Raw genomic sequence first — 21,978 nt, forward strand, 5'->3', positions numbered from 1 at the left:
TCCCATTTAGGAACGTATAGTCTTCTCCCTTTTGTGTAAAGAAGGTCGTTTTCTAACTAAAATCTTTTGGTCTTACCTTCTCTAGCCAACTCCACTAAATTCTTGGCTAATGGATCGTGATGCAACCCTTCCTTGATGGTATGCACAATATCTCTTTCAACCATAGAAATGGCCGCCAACTCAGCCTTGCGACGCAGTGCATCAGCTACCATATTAGTCTTGCCTGACTTGTATTCGAATTCGAAATCAAACTCAGCCAAGAAGTCTTGCCACCTAGCTTGTGTGGGGCTTAACTTCTTTTGAGTTTGGAAGTAGCTTGTAGCCACATTGTCTGTCTTGACGATGAAGTGTGAACCAAGTAAGTAGTGACGCCAAGTTTTCAGACAATGCACCACCGCGGTCATCTCCTTCTCTTGGACAGTGTATCGCCTCTATGTATCATTCAACTTGCGACTCTCAAAGGTAATAGGATGTCCTTCTTGTATCAGAACTCCTCCAATAGCATAGTCAAAAGCATCAGTGTGGACTTCAAACTCCTTTGAGTAGTCGGGTAGTGCTAGTACTGGTCCTTCTGTGATAGCAGCCTTCAACTCATCAAAAGCCTTTTGACACTCTTTTGACCATTCCCAAGAGTGATTCTTCTTGAGAAGATCAGTTAATGGTGCGGCCTCGGCTGAGTATCCCTTGATAAACCTCCGATAGTAATTAGCCAACCCAAGGAATGACCTCAATTCAGATACCTTGTTTCGAGGTTCCTACTCTTTGATAGCCTTCACCTTTCCTTGATCCATGCAGAGAGTTCCATCTTTAATGATGTGTCCCAAGAAGTTGACTTCTTCCCTTGCAAAGGAACACTTTTCCTTCTTCACATATAGGTTATTCTCTCGCAAGATCTTAAATACGGTTCGTAAGTGTTCTGCATGTTCCTCCAAGGTATTGCTATAGACAACAATATCATCCAAGTAGACCACTACAAACCGATCAAGGTAAGGTTGAAAGATCTCATTCATCAAGGTACAGAAAGTCGCAGGAGCATTGGTCAAGCCAAAAGGCATCACCAACCACTCATACGATCCATACCTCGTGACACACATGGTCTTAGGCTCATCACCATTGGCAATTCTCACTTGGTGATATCCTGACCTCAAATCTAGCTTTGAGAACCACTTGGCTCTACCAAGTTGATCAAACAAATCAGCTATCAAAGGAATGGGGTATTTGTTCTTGATGGTTACCTTGTTCAGTGCTCGATAGTCGATGCATAATCTCAATGAACCATCATGCTTCTTTTGGAACAAGACTGGTGCACCATAAGGTGCCTTCGATGGACGGATAAACCCAGCATCTAGCAAATCCTTGAGTTGCTTCTTCAACTCCTTGAGTTCTGGCGGTGCCATCCTATAAGGTGTTAAAGCGAGCGGCTTTGCTCCTGACTCCAATTTAATCTTGTGGTCCACCTTTCTCCTAGGTGGTAGTTGTTTTGGCAACTCGGGAGGCATCACATCCTTATTCTCTTCAAGGACTTCCTTGATTTTGGGAGGAACGTCTTCTCTTTCGGATGTTGACTCTTCGTGTAATAGAGCCAAATATGTAATCTCTCCCTTCTTGAACCCTTTCTTGAGTTTCATAGCAGACAGTATCGGTGGTCCGCCAACTTTAGAGACTGTAGGGACCATGCATGGAGACCCTTTCTCCATGACACATACTACGTCATAGTATGGCATAGGTATTATATTTGCCTTCCTTTGCAAATCGAGCCTGATGACTATTTTAAAATCGTCCATGGGTGCTACTGAGAAATCCAAAAGGCCCTTCCAAGAACCAAGAGTCGTCTCAACCCCTTTTGCTACTCCCTTAAGGGGTTCACCCTTGGTATTCACGGGTTTGAACCAACCATTCTTTTCGGTGATTTTCAACCCAAGCCTCTTTGCTTCATCAGGCGTGATGAAGTTGTGTGTAGCACCAATGTCGATCATAGCCATGACAGGTTTTTCATTGATAAAGGCTTTGATATACATCAAGCCTTTCTTTTCTGCAGTACTTGCTTCTTTGCCCTTCACAGCATTTATGTGTTGGATAGATCCAACACACTCAGTTACTTGAGTTTGAGCTTCTCGTTCCTCGGCGATAGATGCCAAAGTCCCTAACTTGGGACAGTTCTTCATTTGGTGTGGTCCCTTGCACACGAAACATCCTCCTTTGGGCACGAAAGCCTTATTCTTTTCCTCGTACTCTTTCTTTGAAGAGTATTTTTCTTCCTTCTTGGTTGAGAAACTCTTTTCCTTGTCTCCCCCACCTTTAGTAGAACTAGGTTTAGAGGAAGACTTGGGTTTAGAGTCTCTCCTATGATACTCAGTGAGTGATTCGACCACCACGATGGCCTCATCAACATCCTTAACATTCCTTCTTTGTAGTTCTTACTTTGCCCAAGGTTGGAGTCCATCTATGAAGAAGAACAATGCATCATCTGATGCTAAGTTGGGAATTTGAAGCGTGAGAGTAGTGAACTCCTTTACGTAATCGCTAATCGTACTCTTGTGCTTCAACTCCCTCAACTTCTTTCTCGCTTCATAAATCACACTCTCGGGGAAGAATTGTCTTTTCAACTCTCTTTTGAAATATTTCCATGTGGCTATGGTGCAAGTACCATTTTTCATATATATGCACTTTCTCCTCCACTACAAAGTAGCATTATTAGAAAGGTAGAGAGCTGCAGTGCGTACCTTTATTACTTCTTCGACCACCCCTTGACCTTCAAAGTACATCTCCATTTGGCATAGGAAATTATCCACCTCTCGAGCGTCCCTCACGCCCTTGAACTCTTTTGGCTTTGGGAGATCAATCTTTGTTGTCTCCCTTATAATGGTTGGTTGAGATTTTGCTTCCTCGAACCAAACTCGAACTTTCTCAAATAGCTTCAAGGAATTCTCAAGCTTCTCTTTGATTTGGAGCATGCTTTCTTTGAAAGCATCTAGTTCTCCTAAGACATGAGTCTTGAGGGTCTCCTTGTCATGTTCTATCCTTTGGAAGCGCTCATCCATAAAGGATAGAACATTTTCCAACATAGAAACTCTTTCTTCTAAGAAGTTAGAGTCCTTTACCTCTAGGCTCACTTGAAAAACGGACCTTCTTGCCTCCCCATTGAGAAGGAATAGCATTCCTTCCTCTTTAGGACACAACATGCTCCATGGTGATATTAGAAGCCATACCCACAAACCATTTGTGCTCCCTCTCGAACCTTGCTCTGATGCCAAAATTGTCACGGTCTTGGACACACTCCAACGCTACCGTGCCGGCACTCGGACTTACTCAACCTCTTGAGTTAAGACCAAGTCAGCCTAACCCGCAATACTTAGCAAGAAAGCTAAGAACACAAGAGAACACAAGAGAAATGAAGCTTGGTGGAAAGAACACTTTATTACTCAAGTTTGGTTACAAATGATTCACACACACTCACACTAACTCTCACCTTCTATTTATAACGATCCACCTCCTTAATGGATGGCTAGGATTAAATCTAATCAACGGTCTAGATTAACCATCTAGAACCTTCACTACAAATATCTATCCTACCATATTTTTCTAAATACATCTAGATTGTTCTATACCATTCTTCATATTCCTATATACATCTACACTCTTCTAGAATGCTCTATGACCTTTCATAGTCTTCTAGAACCTTCTAGGGTATTTCGGGACTTTCTAGGACATTCTAGAACGTTCCAGAAGAACCATATAGAGCATTCTCAAACACTCTAAAAAACTATACAAATACTGTTAAATTTAACCTTCTAAAATTTACCGTGACAGGCGACTATAAAACTTTAGTAATAATTAAAAAATATAGTTAAAATTTTAAGGTTGTATTGTTTATTGTTTGATAATATTTTTTTATTAAGTCATACATTTTATTTTTTATTTTTAAATTAAAAAATATTTTTGAATAATAAAAGATATAATTTTAATTTTAGCTATATTTTTAAATATTATCAAAATGTCATATTTACCAATACTATTAATCATAACTACCATAAAATACAACGCAAGGTAAATTGTTCACATGTTAGAATGAAAACAAAGTTTAATAAATAAACCAACAGAATAGTGTTTAATACTTTAATGCTAATGTCTCTACATAAATAGAATTATTTCATAACGGATGAAGCAACAAAGGAACCATGGGCCACTTGGTCCACCCCAACCTCTACGCTCTAATTTCGGTGGGGCCTCAAATAGAAGAACCCACCGAGACCAATGAAGATCTTAAGCTGGAATTGCCGTGGGCTTGGGAACCCATGGACAATTAGAGCTCTAAACAAGCTCATTAAAAAACAAGCTCCCAACCTAGTTTTCTTAATGGAGACTAGAAGAAAGGCGAATGAGATGATGAGACTAAGATATAAGGGTGGAATGAACAACATTATCGGTGTGGACTGCAGAGATGATGGAAGACAAAGAGGGGGTGGATTGGCTGTTTTATGGGATAGGTCTCTGGAGGTTGAGATGATTTCTATGTCAAATAACCATGTTGACATGGAAGTGAGAGTAGCGGGAACCGATACTTGCTGGAGGGCAACGGGCTTCTATGGCTTTTCGGAGAGCCAAAATAAACAGGAAAGCTGGAAACTCCTGAGAACACTTGGGCAAGCATCTGATATGCCATGGACAATATTCGGTGACTTCAACCAAGTGATGAGACAACAAGAGAAGCAAGGGGGAAACCAAGCGAGTTATTCCCAAATTAGAGACTTCCAAGAAGTGGTACAAACGTGTGGACTGCTTGATTTGGGATATGCGGGCTACCCTTTTACATGGTCCAATGGACAAGCTGACGAGAAGAACATACAAGAGAGAATAGATAGAGCCTTTGCTAATAGAGAGTGGTCAGAAACATTTCCAAAGACGACGGTCCAGCACCTATTCAGATATAAATCAGACCACTGTCCGATCTTGATGAACCTAGCTGGTGAAAAAGGGGTGAGGAAGAAGGGTCCTAGAAGATTCAAATTCGAGGAGATATGGTTGTCAAATGAAGAATGTGAGACAGTAGTGAAGGAGGCCTGGGAGTCTTGCCAAGGAAGCATTCAAGAAAGGATTGGAAGTTGTAGCAAAAAACTAGACCATTGGGGACAACAAAATTTTGGTGACATTCCAAGAAGAGTGAGGAGAGCCCAAGAGAAGATCAACCAACTAAATTCTATCTCCCAAACAGAAGACGTGATAAAAGAAACAAAGGAGAAAGAAGCAGAATTAGATGAGCTATTGAAGATGGAAGAAGTATGGTGGAGCCAAAGATCAAGAGTAACCTGGTTGAAGCACGGAGACGAAAATTCAAAATTCTTCCACCAAAAAGCATCACAAAGAAGAGAAAGGAATAGAATTGAAGCGATCACAGACGATGTGGGCATAAGGTATGAAGATGAAGATAAAATAGAAGAGGTCATGAGGGGTTTTTTTGAAAATTTATTCAAATCGGAAGAAACACAAAATGAGAAGGAAGTGGCTGATGTGGTTAAGGGGCGGATAAACAAGGACAGATTCGAGGCTCTCAATGCGGCATTCACAAAAGAGGAGATTTTCCAAGGCCTTCAACAGATGCATCCTACAAAAGCACCGGGCCCGGATGGCTGACCGACAATTTTCTATCAAAGAATGTGGAAAACTGTGGGAGATCAAGTGGCAAATGCAGTGCTTAAGATTTTGGATGAAGGAGCAGATCCGACACCTATTAACCAAACCCACATCTGTATGATTCCAAAAGTTGAGAAGCCGAAGCATACAAGGGAATATAGACCAATATCCCTGTGTAACGTCATCTTTAAATTAGCAACTAAAACTTTGGCAAACAGGCTGAAGTCAATCCTTCCACAAATAGTTGGAGAAAACCAAAGTGCATTTGTACCGGGTAGACTCATAACAGATAATGGTCTGATTGCGTTTGAAGCTTTCCATTACATGAAGAAAACGTCAAAAGGAAGAAGAGGCTTTGTGGGAATGAAACTCGATATGGAGAAAGCATATGATCGAGTGGAATGGAGCTTTCAAAGAGAGGTCCTGATCTCAATGGGATTTCCAAATAAGTGGGTGCAAATAGTGTGAAATTGCATTAGCACTACGTCCTTTTCGATACTACTAAATGGTACCCCTTCTAAAAGCTTCAAACCATCAAAAGGATTGAGGCAAGGGGACCCCCTATCCCCCTATCTCTTTATCCTCTGTGCCGAAGCCCTATCGGGAACCCTCATTAAGGCACAAAACAGCAGGCTGATCCACGGAATTAGAATCTCAAGGAAGGGACCTGAAATAAACCATCTATTCTTCGCCGACGATAGTATACTCTTCACTAGAGCCACTGACCAAGACATTCAAGCCACCAAGGAAGCCCTGATTGCATACCAGAGGGCCTCGAGACAGCGAATAAACTTAGAAAAATCGGAGTTGTCTTTTAGCCGAAACGTACCAACTAACAGACAGAAGCTTATCCAAGAATGTTTGGAGATAAAGGCTGTACAAAGACATTCCAAGTACCTAGGACTTCCTACTTTTGTTGGGAGATCTAAGAAACAGGTTTTTGAGCATGTCCAAGATAGAGTGTGGAAGAAGTTGAAGGGGTGGAAGGAGAAGTGTCTATCGAAGGTGGGAAAAGAGGTGCTTATCAAGTCCGTCGCGCAATCAATCCCAACATACATAATGGGATGCTTCAAACTCCCAAGCGGCCTATGCCAGCACATTGTGTCTATGACCAACAGATTCTATTGGGGCTCAAAAAAGGGAGAAAGGAAGATTCATTGGATAAAATGGGACAAGATGTGCCTACCAAAACAGTGCGGAGGACTGGGATTCAGAGATATCGAAGCTTTCAATATGGCGCTTCTTGCAAAACAAGGATGGAGATTGATCAGGAACCCAGATTCATTAGTAGCCAAAACCATAGGATGCAAGTATTTTAATAGAAAGAGTTTTCTAAGCTCGAAGATTGGTTTCACACCAAGCTATACTTGGAGGAGCATTTGGCAAGCAAAAGGAGTGTTGGAAAGGGGAGGTTGTTGGAAAGTTGGAAATGGAAACAACATCAAGATATGGAAAGACCCCTGGTTGCCAAAACAAAATGGATCAAAAGTCTGGTCCCCTCCAAAGATTCTTGAAGCAGATGCAACAATTGCAGAGCTAATGACAACAGATGACAAAGAATGGAATAGAAGGCTAATAAACCAGATTTTCCTAAATTTTGAAGTAAAGCAGATTGTCGAAATTCCTATTCCCAGATCAGATCAACCAAACAAGTTTATTTGGAAGAAAGCTAGAGATGGAAATTTCAGAGTCAAACTGGCCTATCATGAAATAAAAATTCAAAACAGGAACCAACCATACATTTCAAGCATAGACCAAGAGGAAGAAAATACCTGGAAGCAACTATGGAAAATTAAAGCTCACCCAAGAATACTGAACTTCATGTGGAGACTCTTACACTACTCCTTGCCAACAAAGAAGAGTCTGAATAGAAGAGGAATTAATTGTTCACCGATCTGCTCCAGATGCTGGAATGAGGAAGAGACTGAGGAGCACATCTTCAGGGATTGCGAATTTACGAAAAGATTCTAGTTTGTCTCCCCATTTACCCTTAGAACTGAAGTTGGAAGGGATACAAACATGAAAAAATGGATAATGAGTACAATAGAGATTCTCCAAAAAAAAGAAAAGGGAATGTTTTGTACCATGCTGAATCAATTGTGGAAGGCGAGAAACTCCATGGTGTTTGAGGAAAGGGTGCTGCAGATCGAAGAAGAATTGGAAAAAGCCAGATCTCTCTTTGAGGAATTTTGGCAAACCCAGATCAGAGAGGAAACGAGGACACGAGCAAATGAACAACAGCGTTCATCAATGCAAACTTGGGAATGCCCACCAAACTCTGTCTTGAAAGTTAATGTTGACGCTGCAATCTTCAGAAATTTTAATGGTGGTGTGGGAGTGGTAGTTAGAGACAATTGGGGCCAAATAATGGCAGCAACTTCATGGGTCATACCATACCCACTTGAACCACGAGAAGCAGAGGCTTATGCAGCCTTTATTGGTATAAAATTAGCAATGGAGTGTTGTTTTACTGATATTATATTAGAGAGTGACAATATAGAGGTAGTGAATGCTCTAAAAAAAGGAAAATTTTGGACTCTTATTTTGGAACGTTCATTATTGACACCCTAGATTTAGTAAGTAATTTTAGATCAGTTAGTTTCAATCATGTAAAGAGAGGGGGAAACAAAATTGCTAATGAATTAACACAATTAGCACCTACCAATCCAAATTTTGTGTGGATGGAAGATGCTCCTGTTCATGTACTTAATTTGGCGTTGTTGGACCTTTTGGTTCCGTTGAATGAACTTCCTCCCTTTCCAATAAAAAAAAAAGAAGAAACATACAGTTAAATAACGAGTAAACTATTAAAAAGGTGTTTGAATTATTAAATTATTTACAAAAACACATTTTTAATTTACTAATGATAAAAATACTCTTAAAATATTTTAAAATATAATAAAAATAATAAAAAAATATATTTTTTATAATAAACAAGTTTTATATTTGACATGTTACTCGTGTATTTAATCCGAAATTTTGTAAGAATATTAATATAACTATTTAAAAAGTATATGTGAAAAAGACCAAAATTTAGCTATTATATTTTTTTCAATTATTAAAAATATTTTTTGTTCTTGACAGAAAAAATGAAAAAACTTATTTAATGTAAAATCACAAAATTTGGAGGATTAAATATCTATTTTAAATATTATTATAAAAAATATATCAAAATTTGATCTTTAAATTTTTATCGTATTTTAAAATATAAATATTTTTATCGTAAACAAATTAAAATACTTTTGTCCGCTATATAATAATTCGAAAGCATGTTTAGTAATTTAAACGCTAATAAATAGAAAGCTACGAAATACAGACACTTCGCTGAGTTGTTATGTCTACGTGTTGTACACATTTTAGATACGATATTCATCGACACTCGTATTTATGTCCAACAATATCTTAATAAAAAATAAAAAAAAATTGAACACACTTAGACACACCTAAATTCCATCATGTGTCAACATGTCCAGTCTTATTCTTAACATATCTTCTTAAAATAAATTTAGATATAATATATATTATTATTTATTAAAATAAAAAAATATTTTAAATACTTCATATAATTAAAATAAGACAGTAAAAATAATTACAAAAATTAATTTATATAAGTATTAAAATATCATTACGATTTATCTAAAAAATACTTTATATTTTATATGCATGCGCCGTGTCATGTAAGATTTTAAAATTTACATGTTGACGTGTCCCATATCCGTATCCGTGTCAGTATTAGTGCATTATAGATAGAAAAAAAAAAGAAAAAGGTTAGTGTAACATTCGAATATTGAAACAGAAAAAGCAACAGTAATAAGGCGAAAATGTAAATGTTGATTATTCTTGCTTTCTATTTTTAATACACTTTTTAATTTCATAACTGATTGAAGCAAATATTCAAAATTAGAGGATCCCGTAAAAAAAATTTCAAAATATAAAGTAATTTTTATTACGGTTTGTTGTGTATTTAGTAATTTTTCATTCTTTGAGAAAGTAAAAAGTGTAAAATATTATTACTTTTATTGAATTTCTGTTAAAAACTATATATTTAATTTGTATAATTGTGTTCCACAAGAACACAAGTTTATTTTCCAACATTAACATAAAATAAAATAAAATAAAAAATGTGGTTTTTTTTCCCTATCTTAAAAACAAACCTTAGTGTTAATTTTCTCTTAATCAATAAGAATTTGTGTGGCAATATCATTGGGAAAACAAAAATGAATGCGACCCGTTAAGTTGTCCCATTTGAGAAAAAAGGTCAAGGTTTTCCCACGATGAATTATTGAAAACTAACAATACAAATTATATAAACCATATATATTTTTGCCACTTCTAACCCTTCTAGAGCCATAGACTTTTCTAATAACTAATAACCATGACTACTACTCCTTACAACAATAATAACAACTCTAATTATTATTATTATGGTCCAAAACAACAAGAACAAGAACAAGAACAAGTAGATGAGGTTCCAATTTCTCAAGACAAGAACTTTGCTCTACATGGTAAGATAGTGTTTCTTGTTCTTATCACTGCCTTCATCCTCCTCATTATCTTCATCATCGTGATTCCTCGCCTCCGAAACCGACGAGGTTCGAGCTCTCGACACGAATCGGAAACCGAAGGAGACTCCACCGTGGCAGGCCGCCACAACAGTAAGACTACTCCTCCTTGGAGTTAGAAGAAAATAAATAAAATAGAGAATTTTTCTTTTGTAACTATAGAAATTTTTTTCTTTTATTAATGTTGTTATTTAGAGATACTATATGTATAGTGTTAGTTAGATATTTTTATAATTAGTTACCCTCATATGTAACCATTTATGTAACTTTTATTTCCCCATTGTAGTAGTAGGTTTTCATTCGAGTTTTTTTTTTCTTTCTTTTTTTTTAAATAAAAATAAAAATCTCCTTGTTATTTTATTTTATTTCTCGATCTTTAGTACCATAAATTTCTAAATTTTGGTGGATTAAGAAGTGGTTTTAGTTCATTTATGCTGATGATATATAATGTAGTTTGAAGAAGATGATGAGTTTATGGATATGGATATGGAGAAGTTCAATTCCTCTTGGTTGCTAACTTGCTATGTTTGTTGGTGGTGGTGACTAATGACTATCATGTCCTTTTTTTCTTTTTCCATGTCAACGTCATAAACCTTCTAAGGAACACATGCAGCTTATTGAATCTTCATTTTATCATGATATCATTATCAAGTATCAAAATCTCTTATGGTATATTTACTTTAATGTCCTTGATAGTGTAACGTAGAAGAAACATAAGTTTAGCTAGGTAAGTTGTTAATTATATTCAGTTAATTACTTGATGTTTTTTAACTTATGTTTTATTTTATTCTAATTCATACTTTTAAAAAGCTGAATGAACCCGTCTATTTAATGCGATGTCTTGTTTGTTCTATAGTTGATTATTTGGATGTTTCTTTTTTTTTTCCAGCACGTATAATACAAGATTACAAGGTTGAAGAATAAATTAATTTAATAATTTTGCTAAATAATAAACAATAGAAGTGTAAATAACATAAAGAATGAATTACATAGATTCATTAAACATGAAAAAAAATATCATTTTTAATTATCTACCACAATCCTATTTTTACTTTTTATATTTACAATTTCACCTTCTATCTTGCAAAACTTTTATGGCAAAAAATCCATCTAATAAAACGAGACATTCACAAAACAAAATTCATCTGGAAGAGTGGAGGAGGAGGAGACAGCAGCAGCGCTGCCCGTGAAACACGAGACAACAACAGCGCCACCCATAGAACATGAGACAGCAGTAGTGGCGCATGGAAAATGCGCGCAATGGCATCACTCGCCAGCGGCAGCAGCCGGCAACAGCGACCTAGACAACGGGATAAACGGACACGCATTGCGAAGGCGGGCTATAGCAATGCGGCAGAGGGAGGACAACGATCAGACAATAGCAGTGCCGCCTAGAGATTGCGAGGCAGCGGCGGTGGTGCCCTGGAATGCGAGACAGCAGCAGTGGCGCATTAAGAACGCGTGCCATGACATCATTCACGCGGCGGCAGTAGCCGGTAGCGGCGACGGCGCACTGGCGAAGGCGGGCTGTGGCGGTGTTTGCGATGGAGGGTTGACGCGACAAGAGAAAATGAGATTTTTTTTATTTAAATTAAATAAATATAGTATTTACCAAAATAAATAAAACGTTAAAGAAATTACTAAAATATATTATCAGTCACATCTCGGATACTGAGGATCATTCTCCAAAATGACCACATTTCGGGTGCACTGACCCCATGCTGTGATAGGGGTCTGCGAATCATATCTCGGATACACTGCACCCGAGATACGCGCGCTTTCTGATTTGAGTCAATGCATCCGAGATAAGGGGAACTGAAAGAAACGCGTTTTCTGATTCTATACCATATCTCGGATGCACTGACCCGAATAAAAAAACGCGAGTATCCCTAGTGCAGTGTATCTGAGATATGCTTATGTGCAGACACCCTATCACAGCATGGGGTTAATGCACCCAAGATGTGGTCATTTTTTAGAATGACCCTCAGTAACTGAGATGTGACTGAGGATATATTTTGGTAATTTCTTCAACGTTTATTTATTTTAGTAAATACTATATTTATTTAATTTAAATAAAAAAATTCGAGAAAATAGAAACGTGATGTGAAGGTTTGATATGAAGGTATGTTTAGAGGAGATTATATAACATACGATTCTGTTAAGTAGACAATGAAAAATCTAAATAATGTGAACAATTGACTAATTTTTTAGTTCACTATGGATTAAAAAAAATCACCCAAACTCAGTTTAAAAAAGATCCATTTTAACCCTATTATTAGAAATTATAACCACCCCTCCTTTTTAACGCTAATTACACTTCCTTCTAATCCAAATCCCTTCCTAGTGCCGTCATCTCTAACCGTCACCAATCTCGAATGTTGTATTAAGAACAAATATCCCAGTTGCATGAAGAACAAACATCCCATTTGCATTAAGAATAAACATTTTATTTGCATGAAAAATAAACATCTACATACGTATATAAAATTTTCGCTGCATACCATCTCACATCATCGATCTGCGCATCCAGTATGTTGTTGTAGACGTAGCCGTTTGGATCCATACTGAGTAGCGTTGTGAGGTTCATGGCGAAGATGACGGAAGAAAGAAGAAGGAAGAAGTGAGAACCGCCACGGAATTTTGCGGTCGAGGCCGTGAGAGGAGAGAACGAAGTGGAGATTCTGCATGACTTTGAACAATGCGTTGGCGTCAAGGTGGTTGTTGTTGTTGTCGACGGTGGTGGTGAGCTGCAATGGTAAAGGCGGGGTTCCGGGAGCTGCACGGTCGGCACACGGATGGACAGCGAGAAAAATGACGTATGGGGCTGCTACAAAGCAATCGGACATTCGCAGAGATGTTTGGACAGCATCGGCAGACGAATGGGAGCATCGGCTAGAGGCTGGACTGTTGGGAATAATACACCATTTCCCCTTGAGAAAATACCTTTCACAGAGAAATAAAATAGACACAATCACAACACAAGAATTTAACGTGGAAACTCCAATTACTGGAGAAAAAACCACGGCCGTTGTCAAATAACAACCAGAGAATATCACTATGTGAAATTGTTACAACACATAGACTTCTTTCTCTCTAACACCGGCACCCCAGTACACCCACACTCTCAAAATAAATATTTAACTACACCTCACAACACTCTCTAATCAAAAGGTATAGAGAAAAAGAAAAGTCAGATACAAGCTTTAAGTGTTTCTGATTAATGCAAAAAATATGGAGAACTTAGCCTCATATTTATAGCCTAGGCCACCCACTTCATTTGCTATCCTAAGTAACGTGGGACTAATTCAACCAAATTCTAACATAAACGGCGTCAGTCCAGAGAGAGGACAAGTGAAGTGGCGCTTGCTGTCTTTGTAGACCAGAAATGACAAATGGAAATGGAATCGAAGGTTAACATGATAATTGAGTGTAACTGCTAATTGTTATTTTTTAAGTTTTAAAATTTAAAATAATTAATTAATAATTTAATTTATATTTTAAATTTTATTTTTTTATTCTATTATTCACATTATTTATTAATTGTCTCTCTATACTTTGTTTTATTATCTCATTCTAATTATTTAAATTTAAAATTTAATTTTTAAAATTAACTTTTCAAGCTGTTGTTTATGTTGTTTGGTAGATGCATTATTCCCTATACATTTTCATTAACTAAAAGATTCAAATGCTAAGTTTATTTGGTTTGCTTGTGGAGGGATATAGATTAATAAAGTATAAGAACCATTTTAGATGCGTCAAAAATTTAAGTGTTTTAATATTTTTAGAAGTAAAGTAATAATTAGATTCTCAAAGATATTGATTTTGTACTAATTAATTTTTGAAAAAAAAATATCAACTATGTCCTCTAAAATAATAAACGGTGGATATTTATATCTTTTTTGTCAATGAATAGTGTAAAATAAAACCGAATTATCCATGTATTTCATTATTTACAGTGGTGCATGTTTCATTATTGTCACATGAGTAAGAAAACGATGTAGTTTTGGATAGGAAAGTATTTATTATCTTTTGAGTTTTCATATATCTTTTATCAGTTGCTCTCTATTTATTACAAATTTTATCAAAATAAATGAAATTTCGTTCCAAAAATTATTAAATATATTACTATTTTTCATAGATAGACATGTCAAAGTAATTAATAATACGTATAAGTATGACTGTTAAATTTTAGTTGATAAATTAATAGAAAGATGTCATATGTCCTATAATTGCTATCCTAAAAGACCAATTTAATATTTTTTTAAAGACTAATTAATCTAAAGTCGAAATATTTAAAAACTTAATTATCACCTTACTCAGGAAGAATAAATTTCTAAATTTCAGGAATTTCAGAGTTAAATGTTCCCCTTTTGCGCTTTGTGATGACTAGTAAGTAGTAAGTACCTTTTTCAATGCAAAAAGTCTACATAAATAATTGAAAAGCGTTCACTACCTACCAAACAACTTTGAGTAACTGTGAAATCAGTCAAATCACATTAACTGTGTAAGCGCGAATTTAATGTGGATCTGCTTTTTTCTTAATATTTTTTTAAATTTTATGAAAAGAGAAAAAGAAAATAATAAAAAAATATTTTATTTTTATTTCACAAATTTTAAATGTACTAATTTCAGAATTTTCTGAGTTACACAATCTTCCAAATCTAAAATCAAATAGTTCCATAAAAAATATTATATTCACATAAAAATTAATTACATATAATTATATTTATATTTTAATTTATTTTTAGTATAATATATTTTATACTAATAACTTATTTTAATTGTTAATTTTAGCGGATACGGTTTATAGTTTTTTGGCGGCTAATTTTTTTTGTTATGAAAATAGAAGTAGTGATATATTTTAATATTGTAATTTTTGGTATTTTTTAAAATTGTGGAAAGTACACAAATCAGAGAGTTCGATTTCTGTACCTCAAATTTTTTACCGATTTGTGTATTTCTTACAAATCGAACGGTCCAATTTCTGCACATCTACAAATCGAACGATCTAATTTGTGTACTTCTAGAAATCGGACGGTCCAATTTCTACTTTTCTAATTAAACAATTCCACATTTGAGTATAACACCCAATAATTCACATTTTAAAAAAACACTACTACCACTCCAATATTAATATTAAAAGTAAAAAATTCTTCCGGGGCACCCAACACATATTTTCATGCGGAATTTGTGCATAAAGCCATAAAGGCATAAACCAATGACCTATACACAAATCCAATTCCAATTCCAATTACATAACGATCTAATGCGACACCTTCATGGCCATGTGAAAGGGAATTTAGATTCTCTAAAACGAGAATATTAGTAAAGTGATAAATTTTTATTATACATGAGTCTTCTTATTTTAATTTAAGAGTAATTATTTTTTTTGTTTTATTATTTCATTAACCTTTTTATTATTTTTTTAGTTATTCACAGTATTTTGTAGCAGGTAGACTAAGGATTAATCCATCGCGGATCGAAACTCTATTTAAGAATTTACCGCTAGCTAATAAGTTGTTGTATGTAGAAAGTGAGATTCGAATTTCGACATTTGCTTAAGCGGACTAATGAACTAACCACTACACTAACCTAACTTGATTTTATTTTAAAATATTTTAATCCTGGGAAAGGGGTTATTGATCAAATGTATCATTTTATTTTGTTTTTGGTCTGGGGATCACATGGAAGTTATTTTAATTATTTGCTTGAAGCCCAAAGGGAGGTTTGCTGCTGGTGTTTTTTTGGAATTTATGTTTAAAACAGGGTAATCTATGCTTGAAGAAATGTCCAGGTGCTTTAAATTTAGAGAGGCTGATGAAGACAATTTAATTTTTTTTTTCTATATGATCTGAATATCCACATCAATCACAGTGACTAATTCTTCTTTGACTGGTAAATATCTAAATGAGTGACACAATTGACTTAAAAATTTATACTTTTTAAAGATGATCTGAATATATTTGCTTTAAATCTCCATTCAAGATGTCAATGTATGCTTTTTTTAACTAAAAAAATGAGTTTGAGGGAAAAAATGAAGAAAAAATAAAGAAATAACATTTATTGAACTTAGAACTACTTCGATTTCCTCAATTTTTTTATTCACATAAGTTTTGTAATTTCATTTTCTTAAAATTTTTTAAATCATTTTTTTCTTTTAAAATTTTCTTGATTCAATTTCATTAGTCGTTCATCAAGATTCAATTTATAATTACAAATGAATAGAAAAGGGCTTCATAGAGAAGGGCTTCATTTTTTTTAATCCCTATCGAAATTGACTATAGCAAGACAACTTTGCATAACTATATTTATAGTTAATTTGTAGATAATTCATTAACATCCAATATCTAGTATCACATATCATGTGTTTCTTCTATACTGTAAACTAATTGTTAGTAAATTCAATTGAATTCGAGAGTTTAATTTGCCATATAATTTAACATATCCAAAGTCTAATTTGTGAACCAGAATTATAAGCATGCATTCATATTCTGAACATGTACAATATTATTATTGATAGCGAACATAACAACCACCCCCGTTTTTTTAGCTATATCCAAACACAACACATGGGGCTTCTTTGGATCTAAATATTCTCTAATAACAATTAGATTGAAAGTGGAAGAGATCTAGAGAACAACTCCTAAACTAGTTTACTTTGTTACTACAATTTGGTCTTACAATCAGAAAATGACAGTTCCGACCAATATGGAAGTGAGGGGAACCGTGAGGTTGTCGTCGAGTTCGGTGCTGATAGGAAGGGACTCGACAAGTGCCGTGACAACAGACACAACTAGAAAACCCAGAACCAACTTCAAGCTTCCCTCCATGTATCCAAACCACGAAAAATAGCTCATATACCTGTCAAAACAGTAACCATTAACAACGGCATGATTAAATAGATCTTACCTTGTAGTGCAAAACAAATAAAAGTAAATTACATTGACCTCCTCTCAAGTTAGATGATATCACACAGTACACGACAAGAACCTCCGCTCGTGATATATTTACGAGGTTAGTGTCGAATTTTAAAAAAGAGAGAGTGTGCCAAGTATCATATAACCAAAATCTCAGGTAGGTTAGTTTACTTTTACAAACAAACAGACATCAAGTGTAATGTCATCTAACCACATGGAACGAAAAGAGTCCATAGGAAGTTACCCGACGGAAGTTAAGAATCCAGCTGCTGCCATTGCAATTGAACCAGCATAGGACTTGTTTCTATTGTAAGGAATCTTTTTATCACCAAATCGCCTTCCGACAATGTCAGCTAGGCCTGACAGCACATAAATAATCAGATTTTTCTCTAAACCCTAAGCTCTAAACTTTAACTTAATGCGAGCTATAACATTGCTTAATTATTATTATTATAAATAATAATTTAATGCTTATAAGTGATCGGGCATAGAAACATTACCATCTCCTGCGCACAGATTGCAAATTGCAGCTATGGAAATAGGTGAAGTTCTCCAGTATATTATCGATGCCAAAGTAATGGTAGCAGCATAATATAGTGGTCCTTTAAGGAGTTCCCTGGTACAGAGGAAACACTGAGAAATGGATGAGAAATAAAGCACACGAATGAAATCAATTATCAAACATTAGAAAACCATGCAATCCGTTATCAAACAATGGATTTCCATCATCTTCATCCTCCAAAAGGGCATGTCACAGCCAAATCGTGTAGCATAGCAGGTAATTTACATCTCAATCTATTCCTTCTGTTTTCACTACATATCCTTCTCTTACTTTTCTTGATATACCATAACTACAGATAAGAAGCTTCCATTTCGATCATAATAACCACTAAGAGATAACTTTCTTGTTACAATTAACTTTAAAATGAGCTAACAATTATTTTTTTCACAGAATCAAAGATTCTCACAGGTTTTATTGTCTACAATATTGAAACCTGTAATCTCCAAATCTACTCATTGATTTCACGGTGGCCTCATCCTTGTATATTCCAAGCCCGATAACAAGCATCCGAATTATATTGATACCCGGAATAAGAGAAGCTAAGATGGGTCCCCAACCATCAGAACTGTAATGATTGAACAGCATGATTCAACAATGGAAATTGTAGCGTTAAAAAAAAATAAAAAAAATAAAATAAAATAAAATAAATTTTGAGCTCATTAGTTCATGAACTATGCCATTACCTGTACAGTGGCCAGCAGAGCATGAATATCAGCCCAATGCTTACATGCACAAGTTTCCTATTCAATTTCTAAAAAAAGAAACAATTGATCACAAATCTATAGTTTGAAGAACAAAAATGTTCAAAAACCAAGCACTACCATCTTTGAAAGATAGCACTCACTAAATGCTACCGGCCTACTACACAATGAAAGATAATACAAATCTTAAGTTATGAATTTAATAGAGAGCAATATCTAAGGAAGTCATGAACTAATACCAACAAAAATCTCAGTGACAGGTTCCAATAATCTCTCTGAAAAAATGCAATGTGTGTCAAAATGAACTTGCACATGTAACAATGCAGATGAAGGGGAAGACCTATCAGCATATTCATAATAAGTTTTACTAAGGCATCTAATAACACATTTTTTCTATTCCCTGTAAAAGAAGTCAAGAAAAGACATAGAAACAAAGTAAATGCTTTGGATTCATAACTTGTTTTCTACTATCTTAATTATGGAAACAAAAAATCTTTAAAATCTATTTCTTGTTCCTACTTTCGGTTCACCGAATTCTGAAAACTGAGGGAACTAGGAACCACCAAATAAGACAAGAGATGTTTCTTGAACACCCAATATTTAAGATGTTCAAAATAACATCACTCATTGAAGAGAACATGAACTTTTGGGATGAAATTTGAAGAAAAAAAAAAAAGGACCTACCTAACTACTCTGCGTCAACCTTGACTAAAACTAAACAATTGAATTTAAAATTCCTCTTCATTATGCAAAGGATGACAGATATGCATTCAATTAACAAAGGAAACACTTCATTAATGCTTAGCTTGCCATGATTCCTAAACAATGTTTTTTGTTACCACTTTCCAACCAACCCTATTGTCACACTAAACCCAGCTACCATTGAAATTGCAAGAAATGCAAAAAAGGGGGAAAGCAAAAAAAGAATCTCTTTTTTAATCTACATACCCCAAAAATTGAGATAATTGAAGAATCCAAAGAAGGCGTTTGAAGAAACCTGGTCAAAGAGGGATCGTTTAGCGGTCTCTTCAAAGAACCTAAGGAAGGAGAAGGCGATAGCACCAGACACAGCAAGAGCACCGATGTCGGAGACTAGAGGGTTTTGGTGGAGCATGGTTGCCGGCAGGGCGAATTTCCGGCGAGCTTGCGGTGGTTGCGTTGTGAGAGTCAAAGAAGAAGAAGAAGAGGGTTTGAAAAGGGTTAGAAACGGGGTTGAAAAAGAAGAGGGTTTAGTGAGAGAAATGGGAATGGAAATGTGTGTGAAACGGTGAAGTGGGTCAAATCTTTGAAAGCAGCATGTTAAGGTGGTGCTGCTGCTGCTTCTACAAATCATGGTGAGAGTAATGGGAGTGTGAGTGAGAGACATGCAATGATGCAAAGGTTCAACCAAACACAAGTAATTTGGTTTCATTCAGTTTTTGAATTTTTAACTATGCTAAAAATTTAGATGCAGTTATTTTTAAGTAAAATTATTAATTAAAAATTATTAAATAATTTAATAGATTTGATTGAGTTTGATTTGAATTTTTATGCATATCCAAATTTTTAATTTTATGCTAATAGCTCAAATGACATATCTCTCTTTATACTCTATTAAGAGGTTGCAGGTTCGAAACATCCTATTGAATCTCCAGTATTTTCTGAAATTTTGAATTAGAATTAGTTAATTCTTCTATTTTTTTTTACATCTGATTATGTTAATTCTGTTGACAAATTAAAATTTTATCCAATATTTCTATTTTCTTCTTTTATTCTTGTACCAAAACACAAATGATGTATGAGCAATATTAGATAGGAGATACAGATGAATTTTCTCAATTTCTTTAGTTAATTTTTATGAAGTGTGATTTTATATTATAATTTTTTTTAAATATATTAATATACTAATATTTCAGAAAAAAAAAAACTTGTAGGCATAAGAATAGTGAATTTTGAATTTATAAAACAAAAATAAAAGAAATTGATTTAAAACTAATTTGATTCGCATTTTTTTTAATAACTAAAGTTAAGTTATTTAGTATAAATTAGGAACTAATTTAATTCACTCATAACTATGATAATTAGATGATATATGAATAAATAATTTTAGAATGCGTAATTCTAAATTAAAAGGTAAATAAATCGTATTATAACAAATATTCTAAACGCAACTACGTACCTCATAGTAGGGTCCTACTAAGCTGGTCCCATACGTGACTTTCCATCCCCTAACTCATGCACAACTACAAACCTCATATTCTAAACGCATCTCAATGGTTGATTGGTGGTTGTAATTAATAGCAATATGTCCTTTTGCACTATACATGCCTGGGCCACATAGGGGGCTTTTTTTTGTTTTTTGGGCAGATACTTAATAGATAATTAAATTAGTTTAGATAAAAGATAAACTTTTAGCAGTTTATACGTTGAAAAAAAAAATCTTTAAAATTTATTTCAGATGATAAATTGATAATTTTAGTTATATAAAATATCACAAAATAAATTTAAAAAATACTAAAATTGTAAAGTATGTAGTTGAATATTAATTTTTATATAATATAATTATTAATTTTGACTTATATACTATAAATTATATTTTATTGATTTTTTATTATATTATATTTTAATTTATTTTGTATTTAATTTGGACCCCTCTTATAAAATTTTTGAATTTGTCGTTGTCTTGATAGTTTATATTTGTTTTTTTGTTGGTTTGTCAAACTATATTTATTTTTTAAATATAATATTATATTAATAAAGAATACTGTTGTCCATTATAATTTTTTAATTCATTTGATAAACATTTAAAATACTAGAATTCAGTTTTATAGTTTTATTAATTCATTCAAAACATTAGAATTCAATTCTATACTATTAAGAATTTTCGAATAAGCTGTAAATAGTCATTTTTAATTATAAAAGACTTAAACGCAGTTAAAACTGATCATAAAAAATTAAAACTAAAACTATACCCATATATGATAAGTTTGTTCAACAAAAATAATTAATTATTAAATTTTTATTTATAATTCTATAAATACCTTTTTTTTTTCCTTCTTTCTTCTTTATCCTTTTTCAATAACGACCATTATTTTTGCTGCAAAATCTACCATTCCACCATCTACTCCCACCTCTTTTAGATAATTGCATCTTACCACAACCACCACAAAAGAACTCACTCCCTCCTCCACGATAAAGTGCCACATGGACCTAACAGGAAAGTCGGGATCCTCTTAACGGCGAGAGTGACGAGGTTAATGGCGATGACCTCACATATATAGCATGTTATTTGTCGTCATAGTCTGCTTTAAAGTCTTCATGGAGCATTAAAGCTAGTTCATACATAATTAATTTTGGGTTAGGTCAAGCTTTTGGTATAAATTTTTTTTGTCCACTCTATTTTAATATATTTATCTAACTCTAATCTGTTTATAATATCACTATAAGAAATTAATAGTATAGCAATCGATTTTAACAATCAAAAAATTAATTGTTAATAGCAACTGATTTAAAGATCGATACAAAATTTAGGATTAGCAAAAATATTGGTCGCTAAATCGGTTACTAATAGTAACTGATAAATTTTTTATATATCCATAATAAAGTTGGTCGTTAAAATTAGTCAC

General features: G+C 34.4%; 2 protein-coding genes across 2 annotated transcripts; both read right to left on the reverse strand.

The window, feature by feature from the left end:
* Positions 1-431: 431 nt before the first annotated feature.
* On the reverse strand, positions 432-3,041 carry LOC127747411 (uncharacterized). The gene is made up of 3 exons (XM_052261250.1): positions 2,724-3,041; positions 777-2,393; positions 432-683 (listed from the first exon to the last, which is right to left on the reverse strand). The coding sequence occupies exons 1-3, from the start codon at positions 3,039-3,041 to the stop codon at positions 432-434; spliced, it is 2,187 nt and encodes a 728-aa protein (XP_052117210.1).
* A 13,639-nt stretch (positions 3,042-16,680) lies between these two features.
* On the reverse strand, positions 16,681-19,775 carry LOC107473329 (probable phytol kinase 3, chloroplastic). Its single transcript, XM_016092878.3, has 6 exons — positions 19,371-19,775; positions 18,356-18,423; positions 18,106-18,237; positions 17,611-17,726; positions 17,355-17,469; positions 16,681-17,054 (listed from the first exon to the last, which is right to left on the reverse strand). Exons 1-6 carry the CDS (start codon positions 19,737-19,739, stop codon positions 16,877-16,879), a joined length of 978 nt encoding a protein of 325 aa, XP_015948364.1. The 5' UTR covers positions 19,740-19,775; the 3' UTR covers positions 16,681-16,876.
* Between the last annotated feature and the right edge of the window lie 2,203 nt (positions 19,776-21,978).

Source organism: Arachis duranensis, chromosome 1 (genome assembly GCF_000817695.3).
Source record: "Arachis duranensis cultivar V14167 chromosome 1, aradu.V14167.gnm2.J7QH, whole genome shotgun sequence".
Classification (NCBI taxonomy): Eukaryota; Viridiplantae; Streptophyta; class Magnoliopsida; order Fabales; family Fabaceae; genus Arachis; species Arachis duranensis.